Here is a 22,324-nt window from a genome sequence, read left to right on the forward strand (position 1 = left end):
TGTATATATTAAATATTTTATAAGTTATGAAATAAATAACACTAAAAAACAATGTCAATTCATAAGTTCAACTTTGCCTTTCTTATTTTAAATATAAATATATATTTTTTAAATTATGAATTTAGACTTTTTCCCTAGATGTTTTTGAGCATTCTCCAAAATTACAAATACAGAACCAAGAATTCCAGGTTTATATCACTCATGTTCTACGCACAGAATTCTCATTAAGTCTAGAAAGACGAATCCATAAAGCTCTCTTTCCATTTAGTTAGAATCTATGAAGATTTCTGTGATATATTGTAAAGATTCCTAAATGTTTAAATACATTTTGCAAAAAAATAAGAACTCTCACAATGTCTAAATGTTACAATAATAAAGTAGAACATTTCTCTCAGTTAATATCTTTACTAATTCTCATGTAGAATATACTATGTTTTTATCCACCAAAATAACAATATATGTGGAGGTGGAAACATTTATGATTTTAAAAGCACTTCTGAAATCTTAGAGCAGAATCACTACCCTAGTAATACTTGAAAAAAAGAAAAAGAAAATAATTTTAAATTTTCCATGAAGAATTCGCAGTACCAAGATCCTTGACTTCCCCCCAGGGATAAGAATATCCACACACAATTCCAGAAGCTTCCTTTTTGATACGTTAGGCAATGGGGAAAACTCGCATCAGAGTGGAATTTCATTTACTACTGAACAGGGCACAAGCAATATCCTTAGGGGAATATTAGATCAAGCTCACTTAACAACAGCTTCTTTCTCCACATATTCTGAAAGGTTGTACAAAACCTAATCAATACTCCTCTCTGGTTCTGGAGAATTCAGTGAGCCACCTCTTGGTAGAATTTCCCAAATGGCTTATCTCAGGATTTATCCTCTTTGAAATACCCGACTAAGAAGCAATGCTTCACTTTTACAGACTTTCCAACTTCTGTGTTTCTGGGACGTAAAAGTTCAACAAAAAAGAGAACCAGATCTCCGGATTGCAGAAGCAGAGAAATGTAAAGGGGGTGGGGACCTGGAGTTAAAGCAACAAAATAAATAAAATATGTCAAATGTATAGTTGTGTATTCCTTCCCTCCCAGGCCTCCTCGCCCTTGCTTGCTCTTTTGTCTTTTGTCATGGACATGCAAGGCTCCAAGCACAAGACTGCCAGTGGCCTCCAAATGTGCCACCCTGAACTGGGGGGAGAGGAGAGTTTCACTGGTTGTCCCCCTGCTGAGTGACAGCAAGGCCTCTACCACTTCTAACCCCTCCAGCAGTGCCAGCAACCGTCCCTCCAGATTAGGTCAGATGCTGCTATGTTTGATCCTTTTCTCGAACTTCTTGTAATCGTTTTTCTAGGCGATCCAATTTGGCGAGATTTTCCTGCAACAGCTTGCTGTCTGGAACCAGCTGTAAGGCTCGCTCATAATAAGCTCGTGCGGACACATAGTTCCCCTGTCAAGAAAAAGGAAAAGAATAATCCGATCCATCAGAACGCTCTGTCGGAGGGTGGGGAGACGAAGAAACAGCCCTTCCCACCCAATTAGTGTCCTCACTGAGGAAACCTGTCTGCATGGGCAATTTTATCCTTATCTGTGGGTGCTTTTGGAGAATCCAGTTGTTTTAAGCACCAGTCCAGCTGGAGAATGTGAAGGTTAGAACTTATATCGTAAGTATCAACAAACAGATTTTCAATTCTATTAATTCAGGGTAAGAGGCCATCATTTCATAAGGTTAGCACTATTTCTTTGTAATCAAATGGAGCCATGGCAGGAGAAATTCAGACAGACAGAGAGAGAGAGAGAGAGAGAGAAAGAGAGAGAGAGAGAGAGGTGGGGAAATGGTTTTGAAACTTTGAGAGTAATATTACAAAATTACATAGTTTAGGAATCCATAATACCTCCGTATGATAGGAGTTATTTTAATTTCAAATTAAACCAAAAGAGCAACTTTTATTTAATACAGCCTTTAATGCAAATGTAAGTTTTTAAAATGAAAAGAATGGATAAGAACATCAAATTTATCCAGTACTTAAGGTATGTGACAATATGTACCTGCTGGATATGTGTAAAGTGCTCAACAGGTCCTTCTTTAACTTCCAGACACCTTTTCAAGGGAAAGTACCTCTAAATTTAAAGTAACAGGTTCACTTGTTAATCCAAAAGGGTACAAGAAATGTAATATTTTCTCGATATTTATAGACCTTTTTGGTCACTGTTGAGTGTACTATTTTACTTTTTAAATTAATAATTAAAGCTATTGCTTAAAATGCAGGTGCACTCTATCTAAAAACATAGCATATTATTTCAAACTTCAACTTTTTAATATACTATTTATATATTTAAAATTGGTATGCTACTATTTTAAAGGTAAACTCAGTCCATGTTTCTCGTCTAGAGGTTGCCAGACACCCTAGAAAACTATGAAGTTCAGAGCTCTGGTTATGTGGCTCTGATAAATGTAATGCTTGGATTCAGCATCTATGTCCTTCTATTAGGTTAAGACTGATAGTCACAGAGTAACTATCCCATTATCCCCTCACATCTATACAGTCATGGATCACCTTTTTGTTTTGTTGTGTTTTGAGAGTGACCAGTTTCCTCTTAATAGTAAATCTTATTAGGCCTTTGTTTAAATTCTAATCACTATGTTGTTATTTTGTTAGGGTAAAGACTGAAAGAAGTCTGAAAATGAGCTAGCTAAACAAGAGTGATACTTTAAAAACATGTATTTCCCTGCTCAAAGTCCCCCAAAGACCCCAACTCATTTGGCATAAAAGCCAAAGACCTTACAATTTCCTACAAGACTGTGCATGATCAGGCCCTGTGACCTCTCGGACTCCAGCTTCTACCATTTTCTCTCACCTGTCCCCTCATATACAATAAGCACACTTGCACCTCAGGACCTTTGCACATGTTCATTTTTTCTTTTTGCTACATGGTTTCCTCTCTTCAGGTCTCTGCTTAAATATTACTTTTTAACTGAGGCCTTCCCTTACCAGAATAATTTAAAATTTCAGCCCTTAACCCCCAACATTCCTATCTTTTTTTCTCTCTTTTTTTCCTCCATAGCACTTATCACCATCTGGTATATTTTATGTATGTATATATGTATGTATGTATGTATGTATGTGTTATTGACTATTTCTCCCTTCTAGAATGTTCGCCCTACAAGGACAGAAATTTTTGTCTTATTTATTCATTGCTGTAATCCCAGTGCCTAGAAGAGTCCTTGGCATATAGGATACTCTCTATAAATGCTTGTCTAATGAATGGGTGAATGAATGAATCTGATTTAATTGATTATAGACAATAGTCTCCCAAAAGGTCATTTTAAATACTTCACAAAACAAAACAATCACAAGCAAGAAACCTGGTTTTTCAGTAAAAGGTTAGGAATAAAAGATACATTAGGTGTAAGAAACAGTAGAGTAATTTTTTTTTTTTTTTTATCCTCACCCGAGGACATTTTTCCATTTTTTGTTCAGATAGAGTGGGAGGGAGAGAGAGGAAGAGAGAGAGAGAGAAACATCGATGTGAAGGGACACATCGAGTGGCTGCCACCCTCACGACCAACCAGGGCTGGGGACAAACTGCAACCGAGGTACGTGCCCCCAGCGGGAACCGAACCTGGGTCTCTCTGTACCGCAGGCTGACGCTCCAACCGCTGAGCCAAACCGGCCAGGGCAGTAGAGTAATTTTTAATGTAACACTTTCTCTAGACGGTGAGTCAAGCTGCAGGAAAATGAGCTATACTAAACTCCCACGAGGCTTTTAGTTCACAAAAGTAGCTCTTATCTTCTGTATCCTGATACTTCTCCTAAGTGCATCTGATTTTCTTTACGATAAATACAATGGAATCCAATTCATATAGATTTATTTTTAAAATGGCTTCCTGATATTGACTATCTAGATAATACAAAGTTGAGCATAAACTGTGCTAATTTTACTTTCAAACAGTTATGTTTTGGGTATTCAAATCATTCAAAGAGTAAATTAATAACAGTTTCTCAAACTTTCACGAGAGAAGACAGACAGAAAGCGAAACCCCGATGGAAAAGCAGGTTCCCGTGGGAGTGGACTCTCCTACCTTGATGTGCTGGATTCCGCCCATGTTCATCCAGGCCTGAGCCTGGTCGGGGTTCAGTTCCACGGCGGCTTTGTAGCTCTAAACAAACAAGAAATATCGTCAGGTTGAGAAGTGAGAATTTAACACTATGTAACTGTGGACACCGCTTTCTTCAGATGGGAAAATTTAAATGGTTACGAAAATGAACAGCCGCTTCTAGTTCACATGGGGTTCCATTTATTCCTATTAACTTTTAACGTTGGTGATTCTAAAGCAGCGGAAACTGCAATGTGTAATTTCCTTGCGGAGCTAATGTTTAGACTTGAGACTGAGACGCCCGCAGGATGTCAGGGGATTCCTATTACAGCGAATCATTTCCCGCTGGCCCTGGCCTGCAAGAAAACGGTGCTTGTTGGCCTTTTTCACTATAAATGGAATTTGTGAGAAAAATGTCTATTATCATCATAGAATCTTAGAGTAGCTTCCTAAATAGCTTAACCCTACCATGGTGTCCCCTTTCACAATATCCCTGACCTAGCTATTTGGTCTATGCTTAAATTCTTACAGTCACAGGGTGCTCATCACTCATCGAAGGACATCTATTTCACTAGGGGATAGTTTCGGTCATTAGAAAGCCTTTCTTTTCTTTTTCTTCCATATGAGAGGTCTTCAATGTTTAAAGTGAATTAGTTAACTCTCGAATGCTTTTTCGTGCCTGAATGAGACATATCCTATTAGATGTAATATTTGTGAGGTATACGTTTAATATTTTGCATGTTGCTTTGTATCAAAGGCATGTTAACACTGAGTCTTGATTTTAAGTGTAGTCATCTTCACTAAAACAAAAGGCTATGAGTGTTGCCTGTACAAAGTGTTCAATAACAAAGCCAAGTATGTGTGTGTATAGTTTAATGCTCCCTGCTATTTTCATTAGCAAGAAGCCAACCGACCAGATCCGTGAAGTAATGAGAATCTAGCCATCCCTCCTCTGTTTCAGTTTTACAAGATAGGTGTTAAGAGACTATATGCTCTTTAAAAACTGCTAAAATAAACAAAGAGTGTGTCTTAATTTTTATCAGCAGAGGTGGGATGTAGTGTAGACGGGGTTCAGATTCAAATCCTGGCTCCATTTCTTATCCTCCATGTGACTTAGAGCAAGTTATATAAGCACTGATTCTCTGCTTTTTCCCAACTGTAAATGAAGACAATGACTGTGACTTTCTTGTATGCTTGTTGTTGTAAAGATTAAATTACTTAATACATGTGAGTAATACATAAAAGTGCTAACACATTTTAGCTGTATTATTATTAATGGCCCTACTCATATTCTTCAGAAATCCAACTACTCTATGATGATTATTTGATCCACTGGTCAAGCAACTAGACAATTCTTTTGTTTTCAGTACACTATATAAGATACAGCAGATAAAGGCCCCATATAAATATCTGAAATTAAATTATTAATTACACATTAAATTGTCATGTTGGTTATACATAACTTAAGAGTGATGGTATTGAAAATGTCCATAAGGCAGAGAAAATGCACAATTATTTCTGCCTCAAATATGCCACCATTACTGTTTGAAAGGTTCACAGTCAAATTAGGTTTTCCAATTATCTTCTCATGTGTTTTCCAATAATATTTTAAAGGTCACTCATTGCTTATTTTATTTTTTTATCCTCACCCGAGGACATTTTTGCATTTATCTTCAGATAGAGCGGGAGGGAGAGTGGGAGGACGAGAGAGAGAGAAACATCGATATGAGAGAGACACATCGAGTGTTTGACACCCACATGAGCCCATCCGGGGCCAGGGATAAACTGCAACCGAGGTACATGCCCTTAGCGGGAACCGAACCCGGGACTCTCTGGTCTGTGGGCTGACGCTCTAACCACTGAGCCAGACCGGCCAGGGCTCACTGTTTATTTTCAAAAATAATTATACCATTTGCAACATTACTTTTCCATGAGATATTTAGTGTACTTTTTTTACTGCATTATTTCCAACTGGTGGCTTTATAGGTACAAGGAAAATGTATGGTATCTGGAACATTTCTACTATACTTGTAAATGTCTTTTTGATTTCAAGATGTGCATCAGTTGTATTCCAAAGCTATATATAATGAACACCTATAAGATGCAGCATACTGTATTTAGAACCAAGAAGGATGCAGGTCCTGTGCACGGGAAAGGTGCAGTCTAGTTGGGGAGCTAAAATGCACGCATGTCCACAGTGCACACCGGGACAGGGGAGCAGGAAAGGATCTAACGGGACAATGTAACATATGACACTTTCATATGACTGGTAGTGACAGCAAGTATTTTCAGAGTTCAGAGGAATCAGGTCACTGGGAGAAAGGATGGTCCAGAGTTTCCTAAGGGAGGAGGACACAGGCTGTATGCTGGTGGATGAGTTGGAATCTGCAAGGGGAGGAGAGGGTGTTACATGGGCATGTGGACATGTCCAAAGCTATTCAGGCACTAGTCTAGTGGGAAAGATAGTTGTTGAAGACAAATAGAAAGAGAAAAAGAAGGAGAGGGATGGAGAGGGAGAAGCCGGTTTGGGGGCAAAACACAGAATGTTTCAAACGTCATTAAAGGTGATGATTCAGAAATAATACAGAAGAATCACAGCACTCTGAATAGTCAAAAACCAGAAGCTCAATTATAAAAAAAAAAACTTATAATGTTATATTGATTAATCAGAAAATTCAAACATGCCAATGATCTTGGAATTTACTGCAGATGCTTTGTTAAAGATTGAAGGAGTATTAATTTTAATTTATTTAATAACATATTTTATTAAGTGTTTGTACCTCAAAAGCTTTGTCCAGAAGGTTCTGCTCTCTTAGTTGGTTTCCTTTTGTGAAAAAAAGTTCAGAAATGACTTTTGGGTCCTTTGGTTTCAACTCCAGAGCCTTGTCTATGGCATCAAGTGCCTGCATGGAAATTAAGATGGAAGAGATGTAGATTAGAAAAAGAAAAACTAATTTAAATGATAAAATGTATACTTCTTGTTCTTAGGAACTAGCCAGCGTTGTGACAACCAATTCTTCATTCTCTCTGATGTTCTCATTGAGAAACAATGTAGCTCTGACAAAATAATTTCCCTATACTCCAGGTTTTCATTTACATTGGTGACAATGAAATGTCCCTGAAACACTTTACAGGGAAGTTGTGTGATCCAGTTGAAAGAAAATAAGATACGGCATTGGACACTTTGCCCTGACTATGCATCCATTGGGACCCTCCCACAGCCTCTGCTCAGGTGCCTGATGCGCACCCTGCTCCCAGCACACACTGCCGCACTCCTGCAGCCAGAGGTCCCTTCAAAGTACACATCTGACGGTCTTGCTCTTCTGCTTGAAACCCCAAGACTTCTCCCAGGGTGAGGAACAACACTTCTGTCCTGGTTTCAAGCCTTGAGGTCTAGTGTCCAACAACCTCTGCAGCTGCATGTCACACTGCACCCTGCTCCCTCATGCCCATCCCTCAGACAGGCTATTCATTGTTGCCACAGGGCCTTTGTATGTGCTTTTCTTGTCTGGAATGCTCTTCACTGCCCCCCTTTTGCCTAATGATTCCTATTCATAAGTCAATCCTCACCTTCACATCACTACACAGGGAACCTGACCTCTAAAACCATTCAGGCCCCCTGTTTATATTCTTGTTAGGGACCATGTCAATCTTCATGACACCACTGAGCACAGTTATAATTCTGCATTGATTTTGTGATTACTTGTTTAATCTCTGTTTCCTGTAAACTCCTGGCTATTGTAAGCTCCATGAGGACAAAGGCAATTATTATTGTTATTTTTTGTTATACCACTTTATTTCCTGTGCCTACTACAGTTTGTCATATAGCAGGCATTCAATAAATATTTTGCTGAATCAGTTCATGAATCCACTGGTTATGTAACTTTTAAAATGGAGAGAAACAATAGCAGTCACAACACAGGGTTAATGACCTGCCTTACAGGTTTTTTTGTAAGAGTCTATAAAAATATATTTAAAGAACATGGAAAATAATAAAGCATACAGATATTAGTCTTTATCTTTCTAGAGTTGGCTGAAAACAAACTGAGATAATACCACATAAAATCTTCAGACCAAGAATGAGCCAGACACATATTATTTCAGGGAATATCTTAGGAGTTAAAGGGATTGCTATAAAAAAGCACTTATATGCCCAGCCAGTGAGTGTGGCTCAGTGGTTGAGCACTGACCCATGCACCAAGAGGTCACCAGTTCGATTCCTTGTCAGGGCACATGCCCAGGTTGTGGGCCAAATCCCCAGTGGGGGGCATGCAGGAGGCAGCCAATCGATGTTCTCTCTCATCAATGTTTCTATCTCTCTCTCCTTCTCCCTTCCTCTCTCTCTCTCAAATAAATAAAGAAAAAATAATTTAAAAAATATTTAAAAAATAAAAGAAAAAACACCTATAAGATAGGATATGTCAACTGATGATATTCAAACCTTCTCGGCTTTGTTACTGTTCAGCCTTCAGCCCATTTAGGGGCACCCCATTTTCTACCCAAGAATCCAAAAATCCCAGCGTCCTCTATACCTTGCGGTGCTGCTCCTGCTGGCTGTAGATCGCTGACAACAGGCGGTAGCACTCGAGACATCCAGTCTCCTCTGACACAATGTGACTGGTCATCTTTTCAGCTTCTTTCGTCTGACCCATCATGGCCAAAACCTGAGCCTGCAAAACCACACCGACCTTGGCTTAGAAGATACTCAAGTGTTATCTTATCGGACAAAGCATCCCTGAAGAGAGGCACTGGGAAACCCCCCAGGCAGAAGTGCTCAGCATCTGTTTGTGGCTCACAGAAAGGGACAAAGCTCCACAGCATATGGGCTTCAGTTGTCTGTTTCTTCATTTAGGTGTGTGCCTGCATTTCCCGTTCATGGTGGGGACATTAAAGATATCCAACAAGACGACTTGGGCTTTTTTTTTTTTTTTAAAGTTGACTAAATGTGTCAAAAGAGAAATGATTTCCTGCGTTCATAACAAGACAAGTTTGATGTATCGCAAGTCGAAGGAAAAGCAAAAGTATTGATCCAAAATTGAAATAAAGAAACACTGTTACTCATTTTCCTGAATTTGAAAACCGCACTGGAGTTATGTTAGAGAATGTCCTTATTCCAAGGAACTATATGCTGAAGTATTTAGAAATAAAAGGAAAGAGACCTACAATTCTCATGTGGCTCAGGAAGAAATAACATTTATTACTCACATGTATATGCACACAATGCATGCTTAAATATGCACATATGTACATATATGTCACACACACATCCATGAGGGTGATAAATGCATCAAAATGCTGTAAATGGATCAATCTGGGTGAAAGAGTATAGGAGAGTTATTAATATTCTTGTAAGTTTTTGTAAGTTTGACATTATTCCAAAACAAACACTTAAAAGTATCTTTAGCCTCATGTCCTGTGTAAGTGGCTCTAACACGGGTTCTACGGATGTGCATACAATGGACAGATCAGAGCATTGCAGCTCCAGTTAGGAGGCCCGCAGGCCCGCTGACCCGCGCTCCGGCCCGCTGACCCGCGCTCTGTGCCCGGCCCCATGCGCAGCCCTCACTCACCAGGGCCAGGCGGAGCTCCCGGTGAGCCGGCTGCAGCGCCGCGGCCTCCCGGTACACCCGCAGAGCCTCTTCGTACCGGCCCGTGTTGTAAAACAGCGCTCCCAGAGGGGACAGCGTCTCCGCTTTGCGGGCCACCTTCAGCGCGCTGTTTTAAGAGAGGGGAATTAACACTTTCCTTCCAATAGGCACATTTCCAAAGGCCAAAACGTAGATTTAGGGATGACTGTCCAGATTTGAGACTTTGCTCCAATATGGTCTTTACTTTTATATCAAGAAGAATTTTTTTTTTAAGTGATGGCGCCATCCTCTGACTATAAGAATATCTCCAGTGGCTTAACAGGGTGGAAACTGAGCCCCAAGGATCTCTTCCATCAGCTGTGATAAACTCAGTTTGATGTATGCACAGTAATTTATTTATATCCACCTCTGAAACTGCTGTTGGTGCTTTGGGCTGCATGCAGTCCATCACTTCAGAAAACAGTGGGAAATTCCAACCCTGGTTTAGCACCATGTTCTAACCAGCAGGCTAGAAAGTCATTAATGGGGGGAGAGGAGGATACAGTGTTGCATCACTCTCTTTGGACTTTGGAGACGGGAATCCGTATTGCCTGCACTGGCAAAATTTACTAGAATTCCAAGAGTATGTCTGATGCAATTAACTAAAATTTGATGATATGGTCAATAATAGTGTAATTAACAGTACAGCTACAGAGAGTTACTAGCCTTATCATAGTGATCACATTGTAAGGTATATGCATGTAGAATCACATGTTGTGTACCTGAAACTAATATAATATGTCAACTGTACTTAAGAAAATAATAGAAATAATTTTTTTTTTAATTGATGGGCAATTGCAGAGGTCTTTGGGAGACTTACAAAGGGAAGAAAAGAACTTTACCGCTTGTACCACTCTTCGGCCATGCTGTTGTCTCCCAGAGACCTGTGGAGCCTCCCCAGGTTCACCATGGCCACGTCATGACCTGGGCTAAGTTTGATGGCCTGCTGGTAATGGGCCACTGCCTTCTCTGGAGAGCCTGTAACCAGAGGTGCCTTGGTAAGAGCAGAACATGCCTTAGTTAAAAAATACACAAGTTGGTTCATTTCTCTTCCGATGTACATCCTTGTTCTTACAGTCATACCATCCATTATTCAGTTTGGGAATTACCGTGCATTTTGGCTTCTTCTTCTTGCCACTGCCCAACTTTAAACCATTTCACTATTTATTCCCATTTCCAAAGAATTCAATAATAATAAAAAAAATCAATAAAAACTAAACCCTATTTTTTTAATGCATGCATACAAAATTTTAGTCAAAGTGTTTTCTGGCCGTTGCTGTAGCTAATATGATGTTTTGAGATTATCAGTGGTTGTAATTTATAAAGATATGTTACTATCATTATACAAAAAAGAAAGAAGAATTGGTTATTATATAGAGAGAACTGTCCTGAAGCAATTTTTAAGGGTCTGTCTCACTTACTATATTGTAGCATCATACCTGAGACACTGCTTAAAATAAGCATGTATCAGCTGTATCTAAAAAAATCTCTTTTTAATAACACATTCTTATTTAAAAGGTATTTATTTTAAAAATAATAATGCCACCTTGCATTTGTCCAATACATGCATATTTTTTAATGCTTTAAGAAATTAATATGATTGTTGCAGGCACTTTTGATACCATTCAGCTGCCTCTTGGGATTTAAGAGTTATGTTAGAAGCAACAAAATTACTACTTACAGATACATACACTGAAGTGCAAAGACATTAAGAGACTTGACATAGATCCCAGGGCAAGTGAGAGTAAAGGCCAGAACTAGAATCAAGTCTCTCTAGTCTGATAAGATTCTCCAAAGCTTCCTGGTGAGATTGTATCTAAGTGACTGAACTGTAGAAGAGTCTAAGGTTTAAGAGGAAAGACATGTTTATTACCTGCACAGACATCTCAAGAGCACCATTTTTTATTGCAAGTTTAAGTAGGAGGTGCCAGGTTACTGGTGATAGGGAGGATTTCACCAATATAAAAACACCAACACAAAGAAAATGGTGGGAAGATACATAGTGTTGTCAGTGATATTTATTAGGGGTTGGGGTGGGATTCTGTTGCTGTTGCTGAAGTAGAAGGAAGAGGGCTAGACCAGGCCAACAGGAGGGGGCTTCTGGTGTTTACATCTTTATGCTATAGAATTTATTATTATGTTGCTCATGAACCAGCAGGTGGCACTACAAAACAATTTACATGCAAAAATAAGGTTTCTTAGGTGCATCACAATATAAATTCATCTTCTATAAAACATAAGAACTTCCAATATCTTCAAAAGCAAAAACCCTTTCGAGTTTTTCGTACTAACAGAGTAGTTAAAATTAAATTTTACTCTAGGGTAGGTAGTGTAATGGTAAATGAGGACAAAGTGGTGCTTTTGCATTAAATTCAAATATCTCTTTATTCTTTATAAGTGTTCATAACATGACAACAGTACAAGGGGCACACATCATAAAGAAAAAAGATCCCTGCTCCGTAAAGTTTTGCATTAAATAGGATGGAGTAACTGTATTTTAAATAGCACTGTCATATAAGAATATCAATTACAATAATAGTTTCTGTAATGTATATCACATGAGAAACAAAAGAACAACCCTGGAGGCATTTTTACCAGCTGCACAAAAGTATTTACCATCTGCCAGTAACTCGACTCGGAGCAGGCTGTGCATCATTGTAGAGGAACACTTTGTTACCATAGATTTATAAACTTGTATAAATGATACTCAAAGAAGACTCATTAAATCATCAAGGCTACTTCCTGTCACCTGAGAGTTTTCCCTGGAGATGTGATTATAAGAACTGGGCAGATTTTACTGAACTGAGCCTGAAGATTTATAGAAATGAGAGCCCCATGGTACGATGGGACGGCCAATGGTGTGTGTCCTGCCAAGTCCAGTGAACTTAATTCTAAGGCATTATTTGGGTGGTTGCCATTTTGCTTGAGAAAATTATCTAATCGCAACAGAACAGATTCTTTCTAATTTCACTTACCAGTATCAACTAAGAAAACTCCATAGTTGTTGTGTAAGTCTGAGCTATCTGGACAGTTCCTTATTCCAGCCTGGTATATTTCCTCAGCTTCCTTAAATCTCTCCTTTAAAAGAGAAGAAAGAAAAATAAGTGAGAAAGTTTAAAGAATTAACAATAAACTGAATAGTAGAAACGGAAAAAGCAGAAAAGAATCCACTGAGCACCTCCCATGCAATAGGCACCAACATCAAACACTGGGTGTCCTGTCTGAATTAAAGTCAGTGATCAGTGCACATACCTACAGTTCGTATCTGTGCTATCTGGAAGGATCTGCTTATAGTTGGGAAAAGCCTCACGATGGTGGTTGGAATGGGATGCCCTCCACCCAGTAACTCTGAATGAAAATGAGCGATTCATCAATATAAGAATACTTCCTGGTGGCAATTGGACTGGGAGACAGGGAGGCTTGGGATGGCGGTGGCTGAGCTGTGGTTGCATTCCTAGCACTCTTTTTACCTCCACTGCATGGTTTATGGGGGAGTTTTTAGGAGGTAGGAGGGAGAGAGGCGATACAGATTATGGGAGGCTTCGTCACATCACTAAAATGTTTCTCTAGCCCACCAAACTATTTGACACTTCCTTTATCCTACCTGTACTACTTTCCATCTTTACGCTGGTCCTTCTGACAGGAATATATGTCCCCTCAAAGGCACACCTCCAACTCCTACCCTGGTGGCAAGGTCCAAATCAATCGCCACATAGACAATGGATCAGTTTCTAATTGCCCTGGTCTATTCTCTAAAGATTCACTTCTATACACTCCAATAATTCTGAATTCGCATGTAGGTACATTTTTTTCACAACCATCTTAGATCGTCATGTGATGTACACTTTATAATACAGAAGGTAACAGATAATTAGTGAATCAAAATTACTCAGGGTCTAACAATTCCTCACAAGTAAACAATTTCATCGTTTCCTAGTCCTGCTGTGAAGGTCAGGTGAAAAGAAATGATTTGGCATCGAGCCCATCGCAACTTTTCCTGCAACACGCTTGAAGCGTGGACATTTCCCGTAAGCTTATCACAAGTTACTAGTACTAAGCATTCAACCGGACAATGACAAGGGAAGGTACAGCCTCCATTTTTCAGACACGACACTGCAAGCTTGTGAATAAAAATGCACTGAGTAGCCCTGGCCGGTTTGGTTCAGCGGTTAGAGCGTCGGCCTGCGGTCCTGAGAGACCCGGGTTCGGTTCCCGCTAAGGGCACGTACTTCGGTTGCAGTTTGTCCCTGGCCGTGGTCGGTTGTGTGGGTGGCAGCCACTTGATGTGTCCCTTCACATCGATGTTTCTCTCTCTCTCTCTGTTAGTCTCTCTCTCCCACTCTACCTGAACAAAAAATGGAAAAATGTCCTCGGGTGAGAATAAAAAAAAAAAAAAAAAAAAAATGCACTGAGTATGCTCAGCAACAAGCCAAGAAACCTAACTCTGATCTGACCCAGAAAAGTAAAAACACATCACACATTCTATAGAATGACTAAAGCCATCTCTTTGAATCCACACAACTAAGTACCATGTTGGGAACAAAGTGTGGTTTGAATCTGGCAAATATCACTTATTTGAATTATAGATCCACAATCCAGCAAAAATGGAGATCCATGTTCTTAAAAATAGTTTTTTTTTCTAATTACCAAACTGAACAAATTGTCGAATTCAAAATGTTCAAGATGAATGAAAATCTCAAAATGTCTCCTTTCAATCTACTGAAGAGAAGAAAAACTTTATGAAGATATCACCTATTAAAGGACTAGTACTGGCCGGTTTGGCTCAGTGGTTGGAGCATTGGCCTGAGGACCAGAGAGTCCCAGGTTCGGTTCCCACTAGGGGCACATACCAAAAACAAAAACAAAAGAAAAAAAAAAAAGGACTAGCAAATCTGTGAGTGGGCATGAATGTGTGTTAAATGGAGATAGGCAGAACACAAACTATATACGACTCCAATCAAGTTAGTACTTAGAGAATACCATTTAATATTTACTGATGTATCCATTGATTTAGCACATGTTTATTGCAATGGCTATAGAAAATATGACCCAGTGATTCAGAATTGGGATGCACATAAGGATGAAACCCAGCTCCCAGGAGCTGCCATCATCGACCAATACTCCATGGCTTGGTGATATGTAGCCCTTCCCTTTGGGTATCCCCATCCGCCACCCCCTTTTCTTTAAATAAACCCAACTTTTCTATTAACAAAAAAAGAAGAATTGGGCTGCCAGTGTTTGGTGATATCGATTGGAATCCCAGCCACACCCTTTACTGTCTGTGTGACTCTACTTCCCCTCTCTGTGTCAGTTGTAAAACAGGGATAACGAGCACCTCTCATCGGGTTGCTGTGAGGGTAAATGGATTAAAGCAGGTGAGGTATTTAGAACAATGCGTAGTATCTAGTCAGCACTTTGCCATGTTAACCATCTTCCTGACTATCACTACCGGGAGTACTACTAGTGTTAGCGTTACTATTTACCACACTGAGAGACAGTGCCAAAGACATGGAGATGAATAAAACAAAATACCTCTGTTGAGGAGCTCAAAGCTAATAAACTTACAAATACAACCCAATGTGAGCAGTGCATTAAAGAGGTAAGTGCAGATGCTCTGAGCTCAGGTGGCCTAGAGTTTGTACTGCGGACACAAAAGGCATCATGACCCTGTCCGAGGGCCATTTCAGCCCAGAGTTTTGAGTTCCTATCCCATCAAACCACTGTAAGTAACTCTATATAAGAAATAATCAACTAACTTGAATGTTTTTTCTTTTAATTTTTCTTAACCACTTTCTGATACAGAGATCAAGACACAATACGTTAGAGGCAACCAGAGAAAGAATACCCTGGTGATCCAAACCTGCGTCATCAGTTCCTGAAAATCTCAAGTTTCCAGTGTTACCACCTGACCAGTGCTAGTGTCTGACACTAATGTCAAATCTTTATTTTTATTGGATATATTTTTATTTTATTTTACAAGGCACTCTTTACAAAAAAAAAAAGTATTGATTTTTAGAGAGACAGGAAGGAAGAGGGAGAGAGAGAGAGAGAGAAACATCGACTGACTACCTCCTGCATGCCCCTTACCAGGGATCAAGCCCACAACCCGGGCATGTGCCCTGACTGAGAATCGAACTAGCAATCTTTTGGTGCAGGGGACGACACCCAGGCAACTGAGCCACACTGGCCAGAGCTACAAGGCACTTTTAAATACACTAACATAGTCATGATAAAATAAAATAAAAAAATAAGTAGTCTTTAAAAATACAATAGATGAGATATTTAGCACAAGAAGTAAAATAATATTAGAGCTGAAAACATTAAGTACCATTTTTAACAAATAGAGAAACTTGGGTATGAAGGGTTTGCCCAAGATCTTATGGCTACAAGGGGATAGTGACGAACCTAGGTTTTCAGTGGACACACAGGGAATTGATTAATTCCTGAATAAAAACAGTTTCTGGAAATAAACATGGGTGTCTCTGGCATCAAAAGAAAGAATTACACTTTTGGATATCCATCCATCCATCCATCCATCCATCCATCCATCCATCCATCCCCTCAGCAAGTATTTCATGAGCACCATCTGTATGCCAAGTACATAGTTGAGGCAGAAGAATGAATGAAACGAGACAGACACAATCCTGCCCTCACAAACAATTCTGTGGGATTCAGACAAGAAGGAGACATTGCAATGTACACTAGGAGGAGAAGCACAAGGTACTTGGGAGACAACAAGAAGTCACACCCAGACTTCGGGTTGAATAGATACTGCCACACCTGCCAAGATCCATGCGCAAGGATGCTGGTCACCATGCTTTCTTGCAGCTGTGTAACATAAAGTCGTGCTGGGAAAAAAGTCTGTGGCTACTTGAGACCTTACAACATTCCTTATAACTAAGTGGCGGAAGAGCCAAAAAGTGTTTTTCCTGAAAGAAATAAAATTGATGTCTTCACATTCTAACCTGCTGAAGTCAAATGCAACAGTGTACAGCAGTTTTCAAGTGCAATTACTGTTTTACCTGATTTAATTTTACCTTTTTCCCTATTTTCTTGCTGCTCCAAAATAGGCGAAGAGATCACCTTTTTCATCTAAAACTTCTCTTAGGTTTGACTTTATGTGCTGGGTTTCCATTAGAAATTCAATTTTCGAAATCCAAAGAAGTAATGGGATTTAAAAGACCATGCGTGTCAGAGGCAAGTAATCACATCTCTGTACCCTTGGTAACCCCCAAGGGCAGTCTCAAGAGTCTGACTCTATAAAAAATGCCTTCAATATCTGTCTCTCTTTTCCTTTCACTTGACTGCAAATTTCAAAGAATGATTAACTCCATTTATTTTTAAAAAATGAAAGAAGAAAAACACTGCAGAGGAAAAATACCTTCTAGGTGTTTGTTTAAAATAAATTCTACCTTCTCTGGAAGGACAATGCATTTATCTTAAAAAGCAGTAGTATATGGAATTCCTGAAGCTCAATTTCATACACTCACTTTTATTTACCTCTTCTGGCTAGATATCCTCACCTAAGCCTGACCATTCCTAGTGTCTACTGATTTGTAAGATCCAGGGGAAATGAGCACAGCTAGTTATAGAACAACTTTAATTAAAAATGCTCAAAACCCAGAGAATGGTTCTGACAAGTACTGTCTGCTGTGCGTCACAGTCCCCAGCCAACCGCGGTGCTGCCTCAGCATGACATCGGCCTTCAAGGGCGGGGGGTATAAATGGGCAGCAAGCAGCCAGGGGCTGCTCTCCAAGGCTCAGGCGCATTTTCAGCAGGGTGGAAATAAAACGGGCCTTAGGGGAGAGATAAAATGTACTCAACATCTCTACTTTTTACACGCTGTAATGACCCAACATGGTGTGCTTTCTACCAAGGGAGGGAAAGTGAAAAGTAGATCTTCTGAACAAGGAGCCCTCACCGTAGTCACGCTCTTGGGCAAACTGCCATAGTTGGAAAACATTTTTAATAGTTCAGGTGCAGCAACCAGGACAAATGGACATGGGCTTACTGTAGCAACCCTCAAACTTCCTGGTTTTAGGATCCTTTTGCTTTCTATAAACTATTGAGGACCCCGTGGGCTATCAGTATTTACCACAACAGAAATGAAGCTGAGAAATTTAAAAAATATTTAATAGTTTATTTAAAATGATAACAAACTCAGACAATACATGAAGGTGAAAAATAACTATATTCTCCAAAGTAATAAATAAATTAAAGCCCAGCCGGTGTGGCTCAGTGGTTGAGCATCGACTCATGCACCAAGAGGTCACCGGTTTCTAATTTGATTCCTGGTCAGGGCACATGCCCAGGTTGTAGGCCAAATCCCCAGTGGGGGGCATGCAGGAGGCAGCCAGTCGATGTTCTCTCGCATCGATGTTTCTATCTCCCTCTCCCTCTCCCTTCTTCTCTCTCTAAAATCAATAAAGAAAAAAAAATTTAATAAATAAATTAGAATAGTGATATTATTTTCTATTTTTACCAAATCTTTTTAATGCATAACTTAACAGAAGACAGCTGAATTTTCATATTTACTTTTATGCTCAATCTATTTATACATGTATGTGCGTGTGTGTATGAAGAAAACCTTGCCACACAAAGACATTAAGTTGAGAAGGGGGAGAATATTTTAATAATCTTTCCATGACTGTGGATATCTCACATAGCTTCTAATAAATGACTATATACTCAGGAGAGAATGAGAATGAAAAAAGCAAATTCCTTGTTAGTACTGTTATGAACACTGCATGAACCTCAGGGGTCCCTGTACACGTGGTGGGCAGCTGGCTTCGTGAGTGGTCTGTGACAATGTGCACCCACTGTGCAGACGCTACAGGGTGTGGTACCGACATGGTGAAGGGCCTCCAGCGACGGGGATGGAAAGCTGTTCTCTCTCTCCAGTCAATGATGTGAGCACACAAAGGAAGAAGTATCTCCCCATCCACTCAATGACTTTATTTTGTTTATTTCGGGTTTGTTTTTTGGTGACTCCAAGGTGCCTAAAATCCAGGTCTCCTGACAATAAGTCTCAATGGGCTTACGCGCAAACCACATTAGCACTGGTTACTCAATGATACAGGGAGGAAAAGCACTGGGAAACCTTGTTGCAGTTTTGCTACACCCTTATCAGACGCCGATAAACTCTGGATTCTTGGAAAGAGGACAGAACTATACTGACAACATTAAACACAGAAAAGATTACATTAGAGATCCACCCTCTTTCAGAAAAGTCATAACTTTATTATGACTAATAAGTGACTTTATTTACTATGACAAAGCTGGGAAGTTTAGGACCAATGGAGGTGTTGAAACACGTCAATGACTTACTTCTCTGAGAAACTCTTCAAGACAAAGCAGCTCAGAACATAAAGCAGAGATGTCTGCTTTGCCACCTAACTTTGCATTCCTCCACCCCAAAACATTTCTTCCACCCATCAGTCATCAACATGGACATTTTTGAGAAACATGTTGCCAATATTTGATGTCTAATCCTCTTTCGTATTCAACTGAAATGAATCAATTAACTTGGCAATCTTCCATACCACAGAAATGTTAGATATGTCTAGACCTGGATTTTCTCATCCCCTAGTAGACTGTGATCAACACCACCCTGTGATGATTTCAGTGAGAAAAACATTCTAAAGAGGAAACGCCAAGAACCATAGAAAGAAGCTAAAAAGAAAGTACAATAAGAGCAAGCAAACACAGGGGTATAACCCTGACAGGGGACCGGGACAAGAGGGAAAACCCACACTTCCTGGAACTGCAACTTCCTTCTCATGCCTTTTCATTTTCATTCTTTGCATTTCTAGGCACATGACTTTTTTTCTCTTAGAGGAAGGCACCTCTGCTGTTCTCCACCTCAGAGGCTGCACATGGCCTATCTCCATTTTTACCTAGTTACAATCCATAAATTCTTCAGGCATCAGATTAAATGTCACTCTTTGGCCACTAATCCCAATCCCCATATCCCCCTTCCCACATGAGGTTAGGACCCCTTAAGATTCGCACTGGTACTTTCCCTTTGTCTATTTGCACAGTTGTGTTAGATACTGGGGAGAGGGGCCAACGATGTGATTCTTTGTTTAGAGGTAGCCTTACTCTAGACTCTAAGTTCCATGGGGATAAGAGCCATACTTTGCTACGTCAACAATTTCTAATGCTTTGTGGCAGCTAGATGCTTCATAAATATGTGCTAAATAATTAAATCAATGAATTCTTAACGTAGGGTCCAGTTCAAGTTGACTTGACAGCACATGCAATGCTATACATGGCTGAATCTACCCCAAAGGGGGACATTTTTAAAAGGAGAGAAATTGATCCTGAACCTCTTACTGTTGATCTATTCTTCTAACATATATTTTATTGTTCCAATTTTCTTTCTTGTATCAGGGGAAGTCATATTTCAAAATGCATGAAAGGAAAATATTTTATTTTAAGTGTTATCAAATTAATTAAATGAGTTTTTCAATAGGCTATAAACTGGGGCTAGTCCTAATTTGCAGTGGGTCAGGGTCATAAACAATGTTAATTTTATTTTCTTTACTGCAAGTGTATTGCAAGCTGTATAATCTATGGCAAGAGTAAGCTGCTTGAAAATGATGGTGGGCCTGTAAATGTTTATAATCCTATCAGTGAAGCTGGAGTACAGCCAGTTCCGAATGTTAATGGAGAACCAGGAGAGAGTAGCAAGCCAGAGACCACCCTGACTTTTATGTATCTACTTTCTATGACAACTCACCCTCCTGGGTTTCCTCTATCTCTCTTCTCCTTTCTGGCCCCTGGCACACCCAGCCTCATTGACCACGGCCGGTTTCTCCGCGCGGGCACAGATCCCCGGCACCGGCCGGTTCCTCCGCGCGGGCACAGAACCCCAGCACCGGCCGGTTCCTCCGCGCGGGCACAGAACCCCAGCACCGGCCGGTTCCTCCGCGCAGGCACAGAACCCCAGCACCTCACAGTGAGAGCTGTGGGGGAGGAGTTAGACCAGCCTCTAGTCCCCGTTCTGACACTAGCTATCTGTATGACCTTGAACAGCACTTAATTCTGTGCACCTCACTCTTTACCTGTAAAATGAGAAAGTTAAATGATACTTTAAAGCCCCCCGATACTATTCATTATTTCCCCCCAGAGGAAGCACCTACTCATACTATGGCTTCATTAACTTGAAGTCCTAGGTCTGTCTTTCCACCCCCGATCTCTCTCACTGCCATCTGTCCATATGCTATTTTCCTTCAAATGTTCCACCAGAATTCTAGACCTGAAGGTGGTACACTGCTGGCCCCAGAGCTTGTTGGTACCGCTCTTTTGGAAAGCACTTTAATAATGCATCCCAAGAGCCATTTAGTGAGGTATCTCAATGAGACATGCTAATCCTCTTGATACAGGAATTTTACTTCCAGGAATATGTCATTAGGAAATTATTCAGAACAATTATTTTTTTAAAAAGCCATAGGAATGATAAAGTTCACACACACACACACACACACACACACACCCCAAATGACCAACAGCTAGGATATTATTATGTAAATTACAATGCATCATTTTGATAAACTAATACACAGTCATTAAAATGGTATTTATGAAGGCTATTTAGCACCCTGAAAATAGATACAACATTATGTATAATTTAATGGCAAGTGAAAGAACAGAATACAAATTATTTGTGAATGTAAGTATGCAAACAAAATAAGTATACCAAAAAGACCTGCAGGATGTAAAAAAAGAAAGTATTTATTGTTTCTAGATATTATATTATAGACAAAAGGTATGTTGCATTTTCTCTGATTTTCACACTTTTCATTATATTTTTATATTACTTGTGTAATTAAAAGAGATGTTGAAGCTGATGTCATTGCCCTCCTTCCCAGAATCTTGACCCTCCCTGGCTTCCTCTTGGCTATCAGCGGCCACAGGCACTCTGCCCCGGAGTTCTTAATTTTCTGTTTCTCTTTTCTTTTCAGCCTTCACATGCAGAGAGTCTCTGTACGAAGAACATCTTTTTCCACAGCAGAGTTTATCCATTCCCACATTTTCTTCCAGAATGCATTTAAAGTCTCCTCCCCACATATTTCTACTAGATTTTCTTCCTCACATTAAAAACAAAACAAAAAAACAAAAACAAAACCCTCATTCCTCAAACATCTAACCTTTGCTTTCTATCATATATAATTTTTAATTTGGGCTTCATTTTGGGTCTCACTGTGTTCTACCTTTGCAAGCTTATTAACTGATTTTTCAAATGTCAGCTTCTCAGACTCTCTTCTCTGCCCAGATTTACTTACCACCGTCAGGTTCCAAGAGACTAAGGAACACAATATTAGTCACAGAAAAGCCCTAGACAGTCTTATTACACTCGTGGTTTCATCAGCAGTGAGGACGGGGAGGTGTCAGCAGCAGCAGCATGCTCACAGTAAGGACAGGGCACGCCAGGGGGACCTTGTCTTCACCCCCTTCTTCTTTTATAGAATCACAACCTCGAATCAGGGGAAAGATTTCAGGAGTCTGACAAAGTGACTGACAACATCCTTGTGAACAAGAGTGAGAGAGGTGAGCTAGGTGATGATACGATTCAACGAATTAACCAAAAGTT

At 39.9% G+C, this 22,324-nt stretch overlaps 1 protein-coding gene across 1 annotated transcript in view; it reads right to left on the reverse strand.

The window, feature by feature from the left end:
- Window positions 1-531: 531 nt before the first annotated feature.
- Window positions 532-22,324, reverse strand: part of TMTC1 (transmembrane O-mannosyltransferase targeting cadherins 1) — a 239,675-nt gene continuing 217,882 nt past the window's right edge. The window contains exons 14-20 of the mRNA XM_036251819.1: window positions 12,704-12,806; window positions 10,571-10,706; window positions 9,672-9,816; window positions 8,634-8,771; window positions 6,882-7,004; window positions 4,087-4,164; window positions 532-1,452 (exon numbers count right to left, since the gene is read on the reverse strand). Coding sequence (XP_036107712.1) covers window positions 1,312-1,452; window positions 4,087-4,164; window positions 6,882-7,004; window positions 8,634-8,771; window positions 9,672-9,816; window positions 10,571-10,706; window positions 12,704-12,806 — 864 coding nt within the window. The 3' untranslated portion in view covers window positions 532-1,311. The remainder of the gene's footprint in view (window positions 1,453-4,086; window positions 4,165-6,881; window positions 7,005-8,633; window positions 8,772-9,671; window positions 9,817-10,570; window positions 10,707-12,703; window positions 12,807-22,324) is intronic.

Source organism: Molossus molossus, unplaced genomic scaffold (assembly GCF_014108415.1).
Source record: "Molossus molossus isolate mMolMol1 unplaced genomic scaffold, mMolMol1.p scaffold_m16_p_10, whole genome shotgun sequence".
In the NCBI taxonomy this organism is placed as follows: Eukaryota; Metazoa; Chordata; class Mammalia; order Chiroptera; family Molossidae; genus Molossus; species Molossus molossus.